General features: G+C 34.5%; 1 protein-coding gene across 7 annotated transcripts in view; it reads right to left on the reverse strand.

Annotated features, from left to right (window-relative positions):
- Positions 1 to 649: 649 nt before the first annotated feature.
- The window catches only part of ARB2A (ARB2 cotranscriptional regulator A), a gene marked incomplete at its 5' end in the record, with an annotated part of 224,307 nt that continues 205,948 nt past the window's right edge, over positions 650 to 19,008 (reverse strand). For 5 of the 7 annotated variants that reach the window (XM_081321747.1, XM_081321746.1, XM_081321755.1 and 2 more), the window contains one exon: positions 650 to 1,495. In XM_081321747.1, coding sequence (XP_081177873.1) covers positions 1,353 to 1,495 — 143 coding nt within the window. In that variant the 3' untranslated portion in view covers positions 650 to 1,352. Of the gene's footprint in view, positions 1,496 to 14,343; positions 14,379 to 19,008 lie in introns of those variants that run through there. The other 2 variants (XR_014025682.1, XM_081321752.1) reach the window with 2 other exon arrangements.

The raw sequence follows: 19,008 nt of genomic DNA on the forward strand, positions 1-19,008 counted from the left end.
ACTGAAAGAGTAGTCCTTAAATGAGGACCACCACCAACACTTTTTTTGTCCATCAATATTTCACAGTGATAGCCAGATGATTAAGGAAAAATGAATCTCCACTTGAGGAGTTCAACCGTGTGAGGGGACCCTGATGGCTGATGTCCTTCAGCAATAAGAGAGGACTTCTCTTTTCTAATGCTGACCCTGTTTTGTCAAACTGAAGGTTTTGTTGCTTCTCCCTTTGCCTTGCACTCAGAAAAGGCTAGATTGGTGGAATTCTGGTACCATCCAGCATTTTAAAAAAGTTATTAGCTATTTGATCTGTCATAAAATAGATAATCTATTTGAATAAAAAATAAAGATGCCAACCAAGCACCAGAAGAAACATTTTAAAATACTACTGCTGCTATTTCTACTTTTTAAAAGGATTCAGCAATTTTCCCTGAAAACCCTAAAGTATTCCTAAACAATAAGCATTTGGAAAGTGCATTCCTGAAGCACTAAAACTGGGTGTGTTTGAGTTCAGTCCCAAAACTGAGATTTACAGCATTCCTACTCTGAATAGTTCAAATCTTCTATATATATAAATGTATTTTCAGTTTAGTGCAGAGGCTTTCTTTAGCATTGAAAGAAACGAGCTACCCATAAAAGAAACAAATGTTGTGGCTACGTGAGATTCTAAGCATTTATACTCCAATCACAGAGAAAAAGAGAAAAGCATCACTGGAGATCACTAGCACAGGGCACTGCAGTTTATCTCCTCCTATGGATTTTAAAAAACAAAACAAAACAAAACGCGGGAGCTTTATAAGCCTCAAAATAACGTTACAGGGAATTACTTTAAAATGTCCAGCACATAGGCATAAACTCTGGAATGGAAATAAATTCTTTGTTTAAAAGGTATATCTAAAACGAGGGCCGACGGCCGGGCGGCTGGAGGGAAAAAGAGAGGGGCGCGGGGGGGGGGGGGCGGAAGCAGCAAGCGGCCCCTGGAGAAGGCGGGCGTTAAGACCAGGGAAGAGCCGCAGCGGCGGCGGCGGCAGCAGCAGCAGCCCGCCATCAACTCAGGGCAGGGCTGCGTCCAGGACAATTAGAGCTGCGCCAGACTGCGCCGTGCAGCGCTGCTGTCAGCCTTAATCTGCGCACTGACGGGCAGCCCGAAATCCAAGCCGCAGCCCACAGGAAGCATAAGCAGTGAACCCATATTGCTTTGACAGTTGCACTCATCTAGAAATAATGCAAAACACTACTTAGATGTATAGACGGCGACCCTGTGCTCTAGGAAGAAAACAATCTAATGAGAGGGCTGGGAATGCAGCGCGCCGCCTGCTCAGAGACGAGCGGGAGCCGCTTCCGCCCGGCCGCCCGCTTTACAGCTCCTCGTAGCGGATCCGCTGCGACCGTCGCGTGGGAGCCGCTTTTCCCGAGCTGGTTTTCGCCTCCATCGCCTCGTGGAAGAACCGAAAGATCGACGAGAAGCTCTTCCAGGAAGTCAACTCGTGCCGCTCCGTCCCTGTAACACAGAAAGGGCACCGCGTCACTACCTGCTGGAAATCCGGGAGATCGGCGTTGGGGTGTGTGTGTGTGTGTGTGTGCGCGTGGGTGGGTGGGTGGGTGGGTGGTGGAGGACATTCCCCGCCCTCAGCAGGAAGCTGGAAGGGTCAAGCTGGGAAACGGGAGCTATACGCAGGCGCCAGCAGCACAACCAAGCCCCAGAGAACAACCCTTCCGCCTACACACGTTCAGAAGACACGCGCTCTTTGCAAGCCAAGTGCCTTCTTCGCGCCGGCGGGGAAGGCAGATGTCATAGTCTTCCCTGGGCCAATTGGGTGAATTATGAGCAGAGAGGGCAGTAAAGAGGATGGGGAAGACTTGTTAATCCCCCAAATTCATACAAAGCAAATGAGTTCAGTTCAAGCCAGCTTCCAAAGCTGTGTCCTCTCACTCCTCAGTTGTGCCAATGCATAGATAGGCAAAAATTCAGCACACAGAGGTTATGGACAGAAATTTTCCTCCTTGGTGATACATATACTGGCTGGCTGCTTGTTACTCTCTACAAAGCATCCAAATCCTTCCCAATAGCTTTATTGTTATTTTTATATGTCTTGAATGGAAGGGGTTTTCTAATGTGCCTCTTGCTTGCCCTTATAGTATAATACTCATGCACTGTTGCCCTCTCCTCAACAAAACTAAAAAAGTAGGGCAAGAAGCGTACTTTGAAATAGTGAAATAGTGAGATTGGGTAGTTCAGCATCTAATCATAATCCCTCCTGCAAAACACTCCAGTCACTAGGTGCCCTGCAAGAGTTGACAGTCCTTCCTGGATAACGCAATTATGCAGAGATGCTGCTGGGAAGTCTCAGGATCCCAGGCTTCTGTATGATACTTTAACATTGTTAATGATAATTCTCCACTCTGTAATAGTAGGTCATTGCTATGGTTACTCTACAATGGTGCAACACTTTGCTTTCCCTTCAGCTATTCGCTGAGACCTGGTAACCACATTTGTTGCCTAGCAACAGTTTTGTGAGAGTATCCCAATCTGGGAGTTACAACAATAAAGGACATGATCACCCTGGCCTACCCTGAAGGAGAGCTGGGGGGTGGGGAGAAGAGGCTTGGGGTCCCTGGAATAGAAGTGATATATAAAAATAGATCTTGAGTCTCTACCTGGATCGCACCACTGGTGTCATACTTGCATATAATTATAAAGGCAAACCCTCTCTAGAGGCATCATTACAAAGGCCCTTCCATCATGCAAGTGCTCCCCACCAACCCCAGCAAAGGTCTGCTTTTCCGCTACATCCTTTTAACACTTAAGGCAGGTCACTTCAAAGGAGGATAATTCCTCCACAGATACCTTTTATAAAAGGCACAATTGCAGGCAGGGTTTTTTTTTATAGACAAAGAACTGGAGTCATGTAAAAAAATATCCTGGAGATCTTATTTAAGAACCCAGGCAATTATTTGTCACAAAAATAAAATATAAATAATGCTTGTGTAAAGATAATGTCACTAGTCCATCTGCCACAATTATATCTTGTGATTTCAGTAAATAGACACTGTCAGTATAAAGATAAGTAACCATTTTGACTCCTTTTAAGCAGATTGTCCTATCTACATTCTCCCCCCCCCCCGCTTCGTGCTCCACTTCTGATTGTTTAAACAGAACACATAGTCAATCAATGCTTCCAATCAGAGATCTCTTCCATTATATATGTTAGCATTGAAGCGAGTTCTTGATTATGGGAAACATTTTCAACACTTTTTCCATCCTTCAGTAATACACACCCTTCCTGTTGCTATAGCTCTCTTAATTTTTCTCACTTATCTTTCTGTACATTCATTTGTAAATGCAAGCTTATATTTACATGAAATCACTTGCAGGTGTATTCGGATATTATATTTATTGCATCCATCCTCCTTTGAAAATAACTATTTTTCAAAGGGATGTGACAGGAAAATAATCAGAAAAAATCTTTGTACTATTAGTGGGTCCATTTCTTTCTCTTTTAATATACAAGCATCCCTTTTTCTCAGAAAATATCACACTTATGCTTGCTAGTGTGACTGAAACTATGATCAACCTATTAAGATTTTTACTAGGAACTTCTTATGCTGTCTCTCCAAAACCAATTCAGGCTTTTGAATCTAGAGGGAACTGATGATTCAATAGGCTAAAGCAATTTTAACTCTCTCCTCATTTTCTCTTATCTTGTAACAATCTTACTGATGGATGAACAATTTCCCTTGTGGAAAAATATCTACAGTGGTTTTTTTAGTTTCTATAATTATAATGCTCTGTTGCTTGACTAGGATTGCTAAAAGATCTTAGTCGTCTCATCTTGTCAAGCGTAAGTGCTTTGCATTATTTTGGTATGGTATTTTGCTCAAAGATGTACATGGAAAACTCAGAAAGTAAGGGAATCATAAATTCATAAGACTACATTCAAAGCTTATGCTATTTATTAATTTAATTACTGACTTTATAAGACTGCCTGATTCGTACATTATTATTCTGGGAAATAATATTTGGAATAATAATTTATTCAAAATTATTCTTGCATTCAGCATAAAAATTAATCCAATATAATAACTCCAACAGCATCTATAGTATACACAGCTAGGCTAGGAATAACCAAACTCTGTTCCTAATATAGTGGGCTCAAATGTCATTCTGGCTGAAAACTTCAGAAAAGAGCCAAATCTTCACAACTCTGTGGAACTCAATATCTATATATCTATTATTCTGGTTTTTTAAATTATGCAATAAGAATTCAAATGAACCAAATTGCAGGCAAAAATCTAACTCTAAGCAGCAGTAGGATTCCATAATGTCATTACAATGAAATTAGACAACTATTATAATGATGCCTTGTATTTATGATGCCTTGGTGGAGCAGTGGGCTAATGCCTCCTTAAGTAACACCAGCTGCCTGCAATTAGTGCAGGTTCGCGTCCCACCAGGCTCAAGGTTGACTCAGCCTTCCATCCTTCAGAGGTAGGTAAAATGAGGACCCAGATTGTTGGGGGCAATTAAGCTGACTTTGTAATAATGCCGCTTGGGGTGTGTGTGAAAGCCCTAATAAGCAGGCATATACATAGAATGAAGGCTACTGCTAAGCTTGTAAGCCGCCCTGAGTCTTTGGAGAAGGGCGGGATATAAATGGAATAAAAATAAAAATAAAAATAAATAATAAATATTAAAGATGGAACAATATGCTAGTGTATCAAAGTAAATATTTGTCCAGAAAACATAAATCCATAAAGTAACTTTGTGATTTGATGTAAGAATCCTGCTTTGCTATTGCTGTTTGATGATACCAAACTTTGTATGGACTATGCAAAAAAAAAAAAATTCCCAGAGGAAAGAAGGTGGAAGTGGGACATAGAGTATAATGTTCTGCCATGTTTTTTTTCCTCTCTGTTATCTGAACAAAAAAAAGATTCATGTAGGGAAATATGAATTTCTTCCTTTTGAAGTTTCAGGATCCCAACTCATTAGACGTGAACTGTACAGTTTTGGGGATACATTTGGAAGCCGTTCACTACTGAAGTCTTATTCATCATTGTGCTATTTAACAACTTTGACAAATATTATTGTGTACCAAAATGGCTTAAAATGTATTCCTTCAGAAAAAGCATTAATATGAGCTGTTAATTAATGTTTAGAGAAAAAGGCAATATGAAACATTACTATCAAATGGACAAAAATGTTCCAGTGCACACTGAGCAGTGCATAGGATAGTGGTGCAAAACAAATACAGCAAATCAACCATAGTTGATTCAAATGTTCTGTGAAATATTTTGCAATGAGGGACATCTTAAATGAATGTACAGAAGAATGCCAAAGCAACCTGCAACACTGTCGACACAGGATATAAATGAAAAAGCTGATACTGATTTATAAAGCGGTGCTTGCAAGCAAAATACAATGGTAAAAATAGTTAAAATCTGTAGAAGAAAAAAATAAATGAAAAGAAAATGGCTTCTTATTAATTAAACCAATTCAAGGGAGATGTTTTAGTATTAAGCAAAGAGGTGATATTGGAAAAAGGATATGACTCCTGCTTCTCCTGAGGAAAATTCTACTGGATTTTATTCTAAAACAATTCAAAGTGGATTTCACTAAAATTAAACCAATTAATTTATCAAAAAGGAGTAAATGACAAATGGATCTACTATAGTTTAACATAAAGAAAAGTGATACTGACAAATAGATTTTATCCTTTTATGTAGCTGTAGAAACAAAGTCTTATATGAAACTGCCAAGTGGTTATTGTATCAAGGCAAAATTCTATATAGTTTTTATATTTAATATTGTATAAATTCTGTATATTTTAAAGATTATTCTTTAATAAACTTAAAAGAATTTATTCTAAAAAATCTTCCTTTCTGTCTCCAATATTATTTTCAGTATTTCTTTTAGTGCTAAAATCTCTTTTAGTAGGAGTAGGAGTAAGACCCCTATAATTTACTCTTGCAGTAACTCTGCTGAAAAGATTCTTTCTAAAGAATCTTATCTACTTTGCCTAAGATATCTTTTCATAAATTATCTTTTATTGATCTTATTGTAATTTTTTGTTTGATTGCTGTGAACCATCCAGAGTTGTTAGGAGGCAGGCAGCATAGAAGTATAAGAAATAATAACCAATGAACCCTTGGTTCAGATTACAAAATTTACAAAATCTCACTCTCAGAAACATTTTTAGGCTGATACATATTGGTTTTGCTATTTGCCAATAGTAAGCATTATCAATAGCATTATCAATAGAGAATAGGAATCTACAGATAACTAACTGTAGGTCCAGAAATTGCAAATCTTCTGCCAGGTCACTGGAATTCATTCCAATTTTTACGATACCTGTTATTGCCAATAAAGATTATATTTTACATAGATGCTGAAAATGTGGTGGGAGAAGCAGTCTACCTTGATGTCACAGCTTGTAGAAGCCCTAGGTTTGCAAATATGAAAGCATTCGTAGCTTGGATGTGAAGAAGCCAATATGTTGCTGAGGGAGATTTTGAGAGTACTAGTTGTTACAGAGGCAGGTTCGAGTCCCACCAGGCTCAAGGTTGACTCAGCCTTCCATCCTTCCGAGGTAGGTAAAATGAGGACCCAGATTGTTGGGGGCAATTAAGCTGACTTTGTAATAATGCCGCTGGGGGGGGGGCGAAATCCCTAATAAGCAGGCATATACATAGAATGAAGGCTACTGCTAAGCTTGTAAGCCGCCCTGAGTCTTCGGAGAAGGGCGGGATATAAATGGAATTAAAATAAATAAATAAATAAAATATTGGTAATTTGCAAAGAGGTAGGTTATGTTGTATCCTGTAGTCTTCCTATTCTTTTCCTTCCTGAAACCTTTTATTTCTAAGCCCTGTCTTTAAAATACTATGGTATTTATTTGATGACTGCAGAAGTTATACTAAAGCTACCACTGACTGATGAATTGCAAAGCAGACTTGGTGCAATTGAAGGGATTTCTCCCCCCCCACACACACACATTTTAGGGAACCAAGAGACTTTTAATTATTTTTTCAAGGTCTCCTCATTACAAATTTGTAGCAACTGACAATGTGCACCGAGTTTTAAAAGACAACTGTAAGTAGATGAAACAGCAGTGCTGGCAGAGTCGCTTAGTGAAAAGAATAATATAAAAGCATAGTATGTAGCAATTTAAGAGAATGTATGCCTTTTCAGCTAAGAGATGAGAAAGGCATAAAAATAAGATGCTAGTGGGTGTGTGCATAGATAAATATCAGTTATGTCAACTGTAGATTTATTAAGCATTTCATATACCATATAGTTATTCCCATACTAGGCAGGCATTATCTCATATTTCAGATCTAATCATTTAGGATTGTTTATTTATATTTATAAAAATAAAACCTTTTTTATATTATTCCCTTTAATAATATTCATAGAATGCTATTACTCTCAGACTCCTCCTACTAAGAAAATAAACTGAATTTCAATTCATTTCTTCATAAAGTAAATTCATTTCAACAATCAATATATTTGCTCTTATTTTTTACTTATTCTCAGTGCTTTTTTTGTAAAAGAGAAAGGTGCCGGAACTCACACGTGTCATACAACCCGCCTTGCCTACCCTACAAGGTTCCATCCAAAAAAGGTGCCGGAACTCCGTTCTGAGCGTTCTATGAGAAAAAAAGCCCTGCTTATTCTACTTCAAATTTACCCTTTTAACAGCCAACATTAGACACCTTTCTAGATGAGGGCTTTAGTGACTGTTATAAAGTTACTGATACGTCCCTAATTCCAACTACAAATCTCTTGCTTAATAAATCAAAAAACTGACTTTGCCCCCTCAGTCTATAGAATTGACTCCTCCTTCTTTGTACTTGCATCACACTGGGGGCTTATCTTCATCTTATGACTAACCAGTATCTAGATATCACTTCCCCCCCTTGTTTCTGCCTGATTAGCCCTCAGTTCCATGTGCATGACCTTACACATATTGAATTTTCTTTACATCTATTATTTCAGTTCATGAGATCATCTGTTTAATTCAGCATAATTTTCTGATCCATCCCTGCACTGACAATACTTCCTAGTTCAATATTAGTAGCACATTTAATAAAACCATGTTTATATCACTCTCTCACTAATTTTAAAATAATGAATAATCTAGATCCCACAATTATTACTGAGATAGTCTCTTGAAATGTCAAGTTTACTTGTTCCAAGTAAATGCCTGTGTGGGCTTTACAAAGCAGCAGAGTCTCATGGCTATATCTCATAATATACTGTACAGTTATGCCTTCTGTAATCTATGATATGTAAATTGAATATATTCATTATATGATGCAAATTGACAAGGGTTGCGACAAAAAAAAGGACTATAATGCTTCTGTTACCTTACATTCATATGTTAAGTACAGTATCACTATAGCCTAGCCACTGTGTTGAACTTCTGGAAAACTAAGAAATTTCGCTTATAATCAGCCTGAAATATACAGATGAGCTATATATCTTGCACATGTTTATTTATTTATTAGATTTTTTTATCCTGCTGTTACAACTTTATCAGTAATTCAAGGTGGCAAACATACAAAGTAATGCCTCAATAGCAGACACATGGCTTTTATGAGGATATAGAACTTACAGTAAGGTATATATATATATATATATATATATATATATATATATATATATATATATATATATATATATATATATATATATATATATATATATATATATATATATATATATATATATATATATATATATATATTATAGATACTAGCATTCCCAATATAGTATTTTCCAAAGACTGTTGGAATTACAGGTTTAAGTCTTTATTGTTAGGGAATTCTACCAGAGTTTCAAACTGGAGGAGAGATTTATATTTTAATACCCCATAGACTTGTATTTACTACTGATATAGCTTTGGATCCTTAAAATACTTGTAACACCAGCAGGCTATCAAGTGAGATAGGAATATTATAATCTAATCTGCCTTCGCTGAATCATGTATATATAAGGATTTTATCTATTTCTGAATCTATTATAGTTAACTGGAATATTAAAAATGGTACAGATTAAAAGCATAGTGAGTCTTCTGAACAGATATCTATTGCTTAAAATAGGGGAAATTCAGCACATTTTTGGATAATATTATACCAGTACTAATTCTTTAATATGAGAATAGTAACTAACAAACGTTCCTCTTCTGTGAAAATGTTAACATAAAGATTTTTTAAGCTGACATGTTCTGCTGCAACAGCTGGTTCTAAAGCTATTCCGTCTTCAAAGATTATATGTAATTTTTGGTAAGCATTTTATGGTTTAATATGTCTATATAGTTAGAACTGAATTATGCAGTTCCTTTTAAGTTAGATAGACAAGATGTTATCTTACTTGGGAAGTTCACCAATAAAATGGAATTATGGAACATGTATCAGAGATACAGCTGAAGCCAATACCCAAGAATTAACAATTAATACCTTGGGATACACGGAATAAAAATTGATAGCATCAAAGACAGCATCAGAATTGCAACCACTGAATAAAATAAATCAGAAATAAGAATGTTTGAAATTATACAGTGTTGCAAGCCAAAGGGAATTGTCTGAAAGATAACAATAGCAATAAATATTAAGGTCATAAGCAATTTACAGATCAAGGACAGATATGAGTAACAGTAAAAATATGTATAGTTGGAAACAGTTTTTTTCTTTTCTTCAATGTCAATATTTGAATTTGAATTCTCTTTGAAAATAACAATGCCAGTATGAATGACAAGGATACTGGGGGTATGTTGCCTTCTATGGAATTACAAAGGATCAGTGCATAGACTGTATATTTGAGAAGTGTGTGAGAAGAAAACAGTTTATTTATGTATAGCTTTTAAAAATATAAATCTATTCCTTGTTAGATTATGACAAAACACTACCTTTCTGCAGAAGCTTATGTATAGTTTTAAAGCATCATATTTTTTATTCTCTCCTATTGTTTTTTTTCTTGATGTGAACATCATACATAGCAAGATATGTTTTTAATTTCATGTTCCTTTGTTATACTTTCTCTTAAGATTATCAGAGTGCCATTAATTCACACTAACTACTAAAGATCCAATCTGATGTAATAGTTAAATTGCCTAGAAAGCTGGAGGCTATGAGTTCTAGGCTCTTCTTAAGAATGAAAGCCAGCTGGGTGACTTTGGGCTAGTCATTCCTTCTTAGCCCAACCAACCTCATGGGGTTGTTGTTCTGAGGAAAACAGCAGTCAGGAGTATTAAATATGTTTGCTATCGTTAGTTGACTGCCAACATACACACAGAGATAGAGAAACAGAGACAGAACTAGTTTGCTGTAGTGCCAAGACATCAGGCTAGAAACTGGGAGACAGGGAATTCTAGTCTTGTCTTAGACACAAAGCTAGCTGAGTGACCTTGGGCTGGTTACTTTGTCTCAGCACTGGGAAGGAAGGAAGGCAAACCACTTCTGAAATCTTGTCAAGAAATCAAAGGGATTTCTATGAATGTAGAAGGAAACACTGTGGAAAACTATTGGACAAATTCTTCTGAGGGCTTATGTTGGATATACATACACACATATGTACAGTACCTATATATAGTGATTCAGCATGTACTTTTGTTGTAAATTAATCAATATTTAGTGTAACATCTGAACTTAAACTACTGTTAATATAAATTATTATATGTCCTAGTTTCAGATATATGCTAACTCATTTAAAAGAAACAAAAATGTTTATCTTCTCAAAGTCATAATGAAATCATGATAGAGGGCAAAGATGTAGAGGTGTAAAGAAATAAGACTAAAGACGGAATGCAAAAATGTCAGCAAGGTAATTATGCCTTGATTCTGTTTAGTATTAAGGAGAGGAGGCACTCTAACAGGTATTAAATATTCAGATTTTATTTTTTTATTTATATCCCAGCTTTTTATTTTTAGCCCTATAACAATAAAACAGGGTTCTTATAGTCCTTACGTTCTGATTCATCACCTTGGAAAGCCTATAGGGGGTGTTGGTCAAGTCTGAACTTTGTCTATATAGCACTATAGCTTATTTTATCTATTTCTTATTAAACGTCTGTGCCACTTATCTCACTTAGGTGACTACAGTTCAAGTGTTAGATTTAAGAAAGTCATTCTGTACCAAACCTACATACACTGTGTAGAAAGTGCATTTAGAATAAAAGTTATGAAAAAATCAACATAATGTAACTTTGACCATTAATAGTTAAGAGTGATAAACTTTTACCTGATGTGAATATGTATTTTATATTTGAGGCTAAACATTACAAACCTGCCAAGTGTCAGTAAAGCTATTATAATTGTTACTAAGGAAGGAAAAGTATATTCTCCATCAGTGTAAATTGGACTGCTAGGTAAAGAATTAAAAAAAAAACACCTCCTCCTATGGGAAGATGCTATTTACTGTTTTATAAATATAGGCCCATAAACAAGTAGTTAATGATAGTAAAAAGGAGCAGTTCTAACCATTGTCCAAAGTCAGTTGGGGAAGGCTACTCAGTTCAAGTGGAGAAGAAAAAAGGAGAAAACAGCAGTCTAGACTAAAGGTGGACTCCTGCAATGTGCTCTACCTGAGGCTTTGTTAAACAAAAAGCATCTATATTTGTCTTGCTATACATCCTTCTTCTTTACTAAAATGATATTTTCTCCTTAAATTTTGAAACCAAAACAATACTAATCTGCTGATAGTCATTTTGTTTTTCTATTTAGGCAAGGAAATATCTTTGGATGGGTGACCCAATGGAAATGAGTTATCTAGCATGTTCTAATCTAATAGGACAATAAGAGATAAATTTATCTCCATATTATTCACTATATACACTACTTAATGTTTTCTTCTTAGTTATCTTTTTTTAAAAAATAAACAGTGCTGCGTGGATGAGAAATAATGGAAACCAATTCTAGTCTATCAAACAAAACACAATAGCAACATAAGGAAATTGAAAACTAGTAGAATCCATCAATATAATTCCTTTGTGAAAAATAATAATTATATCATCCCATCTCCAGCATGTAATGATGGAATGAGGGACAAAATCAGGAAAATAATTTATATTTATTCATATTTCTTTTATATCTGTATAAGTATAACTAGTTAAAACAGATCTTTAATAGAAACATGCACTATGCCTTAGTTAAATGCTATAATCATAATGTGTTAGATTTGGAACATTTCATTTTCCAATTATCACTTTCAAGTCTGGAAAAAAAAAGCTAATGACTAAGAGAAGGATCAAAGAGTTCCCATTTATCTTCATGTTTCTGAAAAACAGACTACTTCCTTTTTTTGGTTAAAATGATTAAGATGCTTTACAGTGAGATATAGTAGCTCCTATTTTTGATTGCTCATTGACTATGTGCTACATGAACGTTAAATATTACATACCATATGTTGATTTACTTTTTAATCTAGCTACATATCATAAAAATCTGATAATTAAATTTGATTTTAATGAGATATAAAAACAGATTGTTATTGGACCTGAACAGCAGCATTGCTTGATTTGGATCATGTGGTGTGCCACAACAGAAATTATGCTGCACTAAAATAGTTGGCTAGAATTGCCATCTCATGTTATTTTAAAGTAAATTACTGTTCTATTCAACCAGAGGCCAGAATTATGGTATATATGGCTAATGAGGACATTGAATTGGTGACTAAGGCTTCTCCACTTACATGTAGTTCTTGCTTAATTACCCTAATTGGAACCAGAATTTTCACTGCTAAGTAAAGTGTTTGTGAAGGTGAAATATCATCATACTGTATGACTGCACTGCTTAGCGACACAGTTCTGGAAGGCTCAGTTGCGGTCACTAGACAAGGACTGCTATTGTTAGGTGTGGACCTCATACTTCTCCTGCCTTGCTGCGCTTACCTCTGCTTTAATTCCTCCACTCCTCTATCTTCCCCCATCTGTTTCCATTTGTCTGCCCTGCACTGCCACCATCTTTTTTTCCACTGCCGATAAGGTATGCTGGCTCTTTGTAAGGCTTTTGTATGCCCCCCCTGGCCACATGAGTGTTTGGGGAGGCCTTGCATGGTATTATTTATACAGGCTTCACACAGCCTTGCACTGAACCAGCTGCTGCCATAGCCAGGTATGCTTCATCAGCAGTGGCTGGAAGAAGAGGCCAATGCTCAGTTGGGCAAGGGTAGGTGGCAGTGCAGCGTGCAAGACAGCCAAAAAGGTATGGGGGGGGGGGGAAAGGAAGAATCAGGGGAATTGAAGCTCACATTGCAGTTATAAATGTGGCAGGTTGCCAAATGCCCAAAATTTGATCACAAGCATAACTTTGAGGATTGGCCATAATTAGCATTCATTCAGCAGCGTTGTAACTTTCAACGGTCAATGAATGGATGGTTGTTAAGTGAGGACTACCTGCAGTACTTTTTCTGGTGTTCCAAGAACAGATAAAGAATACAAATCTCTCTCTCTTTCCTAGAGTGTGCTCTAGCAAAATCTCCTTTCAGTACTGTTGGATGATAGCATAATTAGGGTAATAGCATATTTACTTGGGTCACATCATATTTACTTTGTGCCGACTATTGAATTTGAATAGTTGAATAGTCAAATCATTTGAATTGATACAGTCTTAAATAATATACTTTTGGTATATTGGGGGGGCATTAGGACAAATGCTGTTTCAATTTTGAAATAATAACTTGTTTTAAAGGGGAGCAAATTGTAGCATCCATGCTATGGCTCTGGCAGCTGCCAATATTGTTGGGTGAGGATGTTTTTCCCTGACAAATCATTCCAGGATTATTTTTTCTTGAAAGAAAATGATCAGGAGAAGTACTTCAATGTAAAAGCATATGCTTCAACGGAGACCTTAAAGAAAAAAATACTTTAAAATACATTTTAAGATATTTAATTTAATTAATATATTTTAAAGTCAAAGTAGGGAGATTATGCATGCTTCCTCAACAGTCTCACTGAGTTCAATAGGGCTTATTTAATAAGTAAGCATAAGATTGCAGCTTAAATCAGACATTTGCTTTCAGACCAGCTTATGTTTGTAAAATCCACACTGGGTATTCTATCATGTATTAATAGTATTCACACATAGCACCAATAGCATGTCAGAGATACAAAGGATTTTGAAATATTACTTGCAAAAATAGATTTGTACTTATGGCTTGTGAAGTTTATAAATTTCAAAATAATTTTTAGCTATTATGATCACTCTGAAGTATTATGGTGATAATATATTCAGTCTAGCATTGTTGCTCTTTTTGTTTTAGAAATCAAGATAAAGTACTTATCCACTATATAGCTATCTTGGAATAATTCCTATTTAATTCAATGGAACTTACTTTTGGATCAGTATTTAGAAGGGATTGTACTCTTAGATTCTGAAATTTAGAGCTGAAAGATAGAGAAGTGTAGCCTATAAATAATCGCATGCATTTGAATGCAATTATCATGGTGAATAAGGTTTTGTATATAAACAAATCTGCTAGTTACCTATGGTATTTTTACTTTGTCATATAATTATATCATGTATATCTTTTCACAGATGTATAAAAGATATTTGTAAGAAATTTGTTACAAAGTGTTTTTAATATGCTAAAAGGATATATATTTCTACACTAAATACCATAATAATAGATATAAAACATATTTGTATTCACAATATCAAATATCAAATATCAATTTGTTACTGTACAAACAGTTGATATTATTAAAGTAAGATATCTTTTAATATCAAAAAAGTCAGGATCCTAAAACTTACTTCACATAACAACATAAAATAGGCTTTTCATACCCTAATAGAATTTTACATATTTTTTTCTGTAATTTGTTTGAGCCCTTTGTCATATTACAAGTTTTGAAAATATACTTGCTTCCAATTACCAGGAAAATACAAAATAATCAGAGTTAATGTTATATTGTATTTTGTTTTAATCTGGGCCTTCAGTGTCATTTTATATTTTATCTGTTTTTATTGATTTTTTTGGTTTCGTACACTGCCAAGAGTCCATTGAAATTTGGCAGCTGTAACAAATTTAAACAAACAAAAAACAAACAAGATTCAAGAATATGGGTATATATGGAGCTGATTTTTTTGGAGTTTGGCCACAGTTCAGGAACTGTGGTAAAGCCTCCAGAATGAAGTAGGTATTAATTTTTTAAACGTTCAGAATATAAGCAAAATACACATACACACTCATGATTAAAAGCAAAACAATCCATAAAAGTAAAAAGGATAAAAAAAGAAAAAAGAAAACAAAAATATATAATTAGATACATAATATTGTAAAATACCAAATTCTATGCCAAAGAATATATTGTTTCATTTTTCGATTAGTAAAATACTGTCTTTTTCAGGATGGATGTTATACTTTCCCAAACACCAACTCTTAATATCTAAAATGATATCATAGTTCCAATTTCTCAGTATTATTTTTTTAGCTTATCGCACCTCTCAATGTATTGTAAAACATGATTTTCACAGAGATTCCAAAGCTTTGGAATATAATTCAACATTACGTTAACATCTCTAAGATTTTTCCATACATTTATCAACATACACAAAATATTATTTCAAAAATCCATAGAACCATTTTAAATTTTTACTTCTTCTACAGAGGAAAACCAATGTTCACCCTAAACACTCTTAAGTGCAATTTTTGATGAATCAGCTTTAATGTCATCAATACCATTTCAATGGTTTTTAAGAACATAAGCCATTGATGGGGCATTATCAAATATTCTAATTCTTTGGTCTACATTTAATATATTCTTGACAGAAATTTATCAAAGCTTGTTTTATTATATACATAACTACAGATTGATGTAGCCTTTTTACACTGAATTAAATCAAGGCATATTCAGAAGTAATGTATCATTTGCATAGTTTCTGACTTGACACCAATCCAACACAAACCCTCTTAAATTGTAATTGCCAAAAATATGAAGTAGACCTAAAGGCATATTAGAATTTTGATTGGTCAATGGCTGTAATTAAATAATGTTCCTGCTGCTATTGTTTCAATTCAATATTAGAATTGAAAGGAGTAATTGGAATTAGCATTCTAATAACAGCATCATCCTATTTGTGTTTATTAGAAATAAAGTCACATTGTGTTCAAAAAGAGTTTTGACCAATTATGGTATTTATGGTTACATTGGCTAAAGAAAATATTTCTTAATTTGCCACAAAAAATATGCACTGGTATAATAATAAAACTAGTATTTGTATACTGAAAATCTAAGAAAGATATTAGGTCTTCCTATTTTGTTCTATGGTCATGATATTCTTCTACATTATTACTTTTTGTAGATCTCATATACTATACATACATGTATTGTATTCTATATAGAGAGAGTGAGATACTGAAGGAGCTTATTTGGCTCCAGGAAAGAGATCCCAGACACAGAAATAAATGAAAATGAAATATTGGCTTAGTATGTATATTAATTAAGGAAGGAGAGGAAGAGAAACAGTTTAATAAATATTAGAAAAAAGGACTGAAAATAAAATTACAAGTACCATAATCCTTTTCTATCAATATCAATATTGCAGCCATCTAAGTATAGTTTTGAAATAATACATAGAAAATGGTACAGCAATAAACAGAGTTTGAAATCTATTTCCTAGATGCCTTTTCTAGAATAAAAGTATGTGCCATTTGAGATTTTATAAAAAATACAGCTGAAGAGTTATAAACACGCCATTGGTGATGATGAGCATGTTTAGAAATGTATTCTTTTTCACACATATATTTACCATGTTCATTAACCGATAGGTAGACAGTTCAATAAATAATGGAGTAGATTTTTTTCACACAATATTAATTGAATTCATAAGTGTAGCTCCAGGTTTAAATAGTTATTAAGAACATTAGGCAAATTGATTGAAGATTATTATTATTATTAATTAGAATAATTAAATTGATTGTGTTTATTCTGAGGTAATCTCTAGCAACTAGTACTGCCCCCCCAAAAAAGAATAGTTTTAATATTTTACTTCCAGCAGAACTCTGGATTAACTCAGAAGAACAAAACCATTATTAATGTGTTTTCAATCAGTAGGACCTTGTTTCTGGCCCAGAATAAAAAAAACGCATAATAATCTGACCTTGGCTATGAAACTATGAGAGTGGGTGAATATTTTTTTATTTTTATTGAACCCAATATCCAAAACTTAAAACAATCCCAATTTAGAAAAATAAAGTATCTTAAAAGAGATCTTTTAATATTTCTTCATAGAATTCAGTTTCCAGATCCCTAATGATCCTCACTGTCCTTCTTAAGCCTGTTCCAGTTTGCCTGAATCTGTCTAATGTGTGATGTCCAAGTAAAAAAGTAGGATCAGACAAATGCACACAAAAATAGAAATATTAATCCTACTATTACCTGAGATGGGATTTATTTTATTTATATTACACTACTAAGAAATTCATTTTGCAATAAACCTACTATCCTTTCTTATAAGCACTATTATATAATCATGTACATTTTATTTCTATCTTTTAAATGAACTTTTCAGCCTAATTCTCTAACTTACTGAAACTATTTTTGCATTTTATTTCTGTTTTCTAGAGCATTAGCTATTCCGCCTAATTTTGTGTCATCGGTAAATTTGATAAATATTGCTTCCATCTCTTCGTCCAAGTAATTAATTAAAATATTAGAGGTTTACTGAACTGAACTGTATGGAAATCCACTCAATACCTTACTGCAACTTAAAATAAAACAGTCCATATTTAACTTCAACTCAAATGTTTTGGGACAACCTGCTTGTGGGTCTCATGCTTTAATGAGATAAGGAGGATGGAAGTTCATAGGCACTTTTTAAATGCTTCTAAGTTTGGAATAGCCCACCTCTAGAAATTTTATGCTAAAGATTGTCTGTGAGATATTAAAAACTAAATTATTTATTTTTATTTTATTTTTATTTTAATTCCATTTATATCCCGCCCTTCTCTGAAGACTCAGGACAGCTTACAAGCTTAGCAGTAGAGAACCTTTAGAAGTGGTAACTGACATTACTGATTACTGATTGGCTGATCTATATTTGATTGTTTTTTATTGATATCATATATATTTTATTGTAATTTTTATAGAGGTATGTAGTGCTGAGAGTTATGGTGGGTCAAATAAGAAGTTAAAAAAATGCTCTCCTTTAGGCAGTTTGTTATCACTGTATCCATTATCAAGATTTTTCACATATAATGTATAAAGGTTTAGCAAGAACATTAACTAGTTACTTCAGTGCTGTAAATATAATTCATTCAACCTAGAAAGCCTAAACTCATCTGAAGTAAGTAGCGATTTCTTGATTATAATATATTGACCTCAAGTTTAAATCCTGTCTTTGCTCCTTTCTTTCAGATTTCCTGGTTTACCTAGAACACTGAACCAATATGGAAGCTTTTTTTGTTATCCCTTAGAATTGTGCCAAGACTGTTGAGTAGCTGGTATTATTTTCTTTGTCTTTTGAATAACATTTTAACATCCTTTACCAATCTTAGCTCATCCTGAGCTTTAGCTTTTTTTGATCCAGTAATTTTAGACTTTCCCTGAACTGCTAGATTTTATTCTTTCTAAACAATGGGGCTTAGGATAAAACTATCATTTTAAGCCACTATCCATATGGATGTACTGCAGATTTTTTTTCCTGGATATTTTTCTCCATGATTCTCTGCTGGATCTAACCCATTTTCAAATTCCTTGTTTCGTTTCTGAGCTTCTTCTATTATGCCAAATTTGACCCATTCAGTTTTGAAGGAATTGCCTTGCGGAAAGATAGACAGTTTCCTGATATTATAAAAGGTCATCAGGAGAATATTCCTGATTGTGGATGGAATATTAGTTTACTTGCCTTGTTATTTAAATTCTGATTTCTCTGTTAGGGCTGCCTTTGGCTGTACTATGAGGTGAGTGAGGCTTCTCTTCTTCGATTTAGATAGGATTGCAGGGGATATGGTTTGGGAGCAGAGAGGATCAATTAGATCCTGATAATATTAGGCAAGAAGACGAGCTGGTCATG

This window comes from Vipera berus (genome assembly GCF_964194415.1).
Source record: "Vipera berus genome assembly, chromosome: 2".
NCBI lineage: Eukaryota > Metazoa > Chordata > Lepidosauria > Squamata > Viperidae > Vipera > Vipera berus.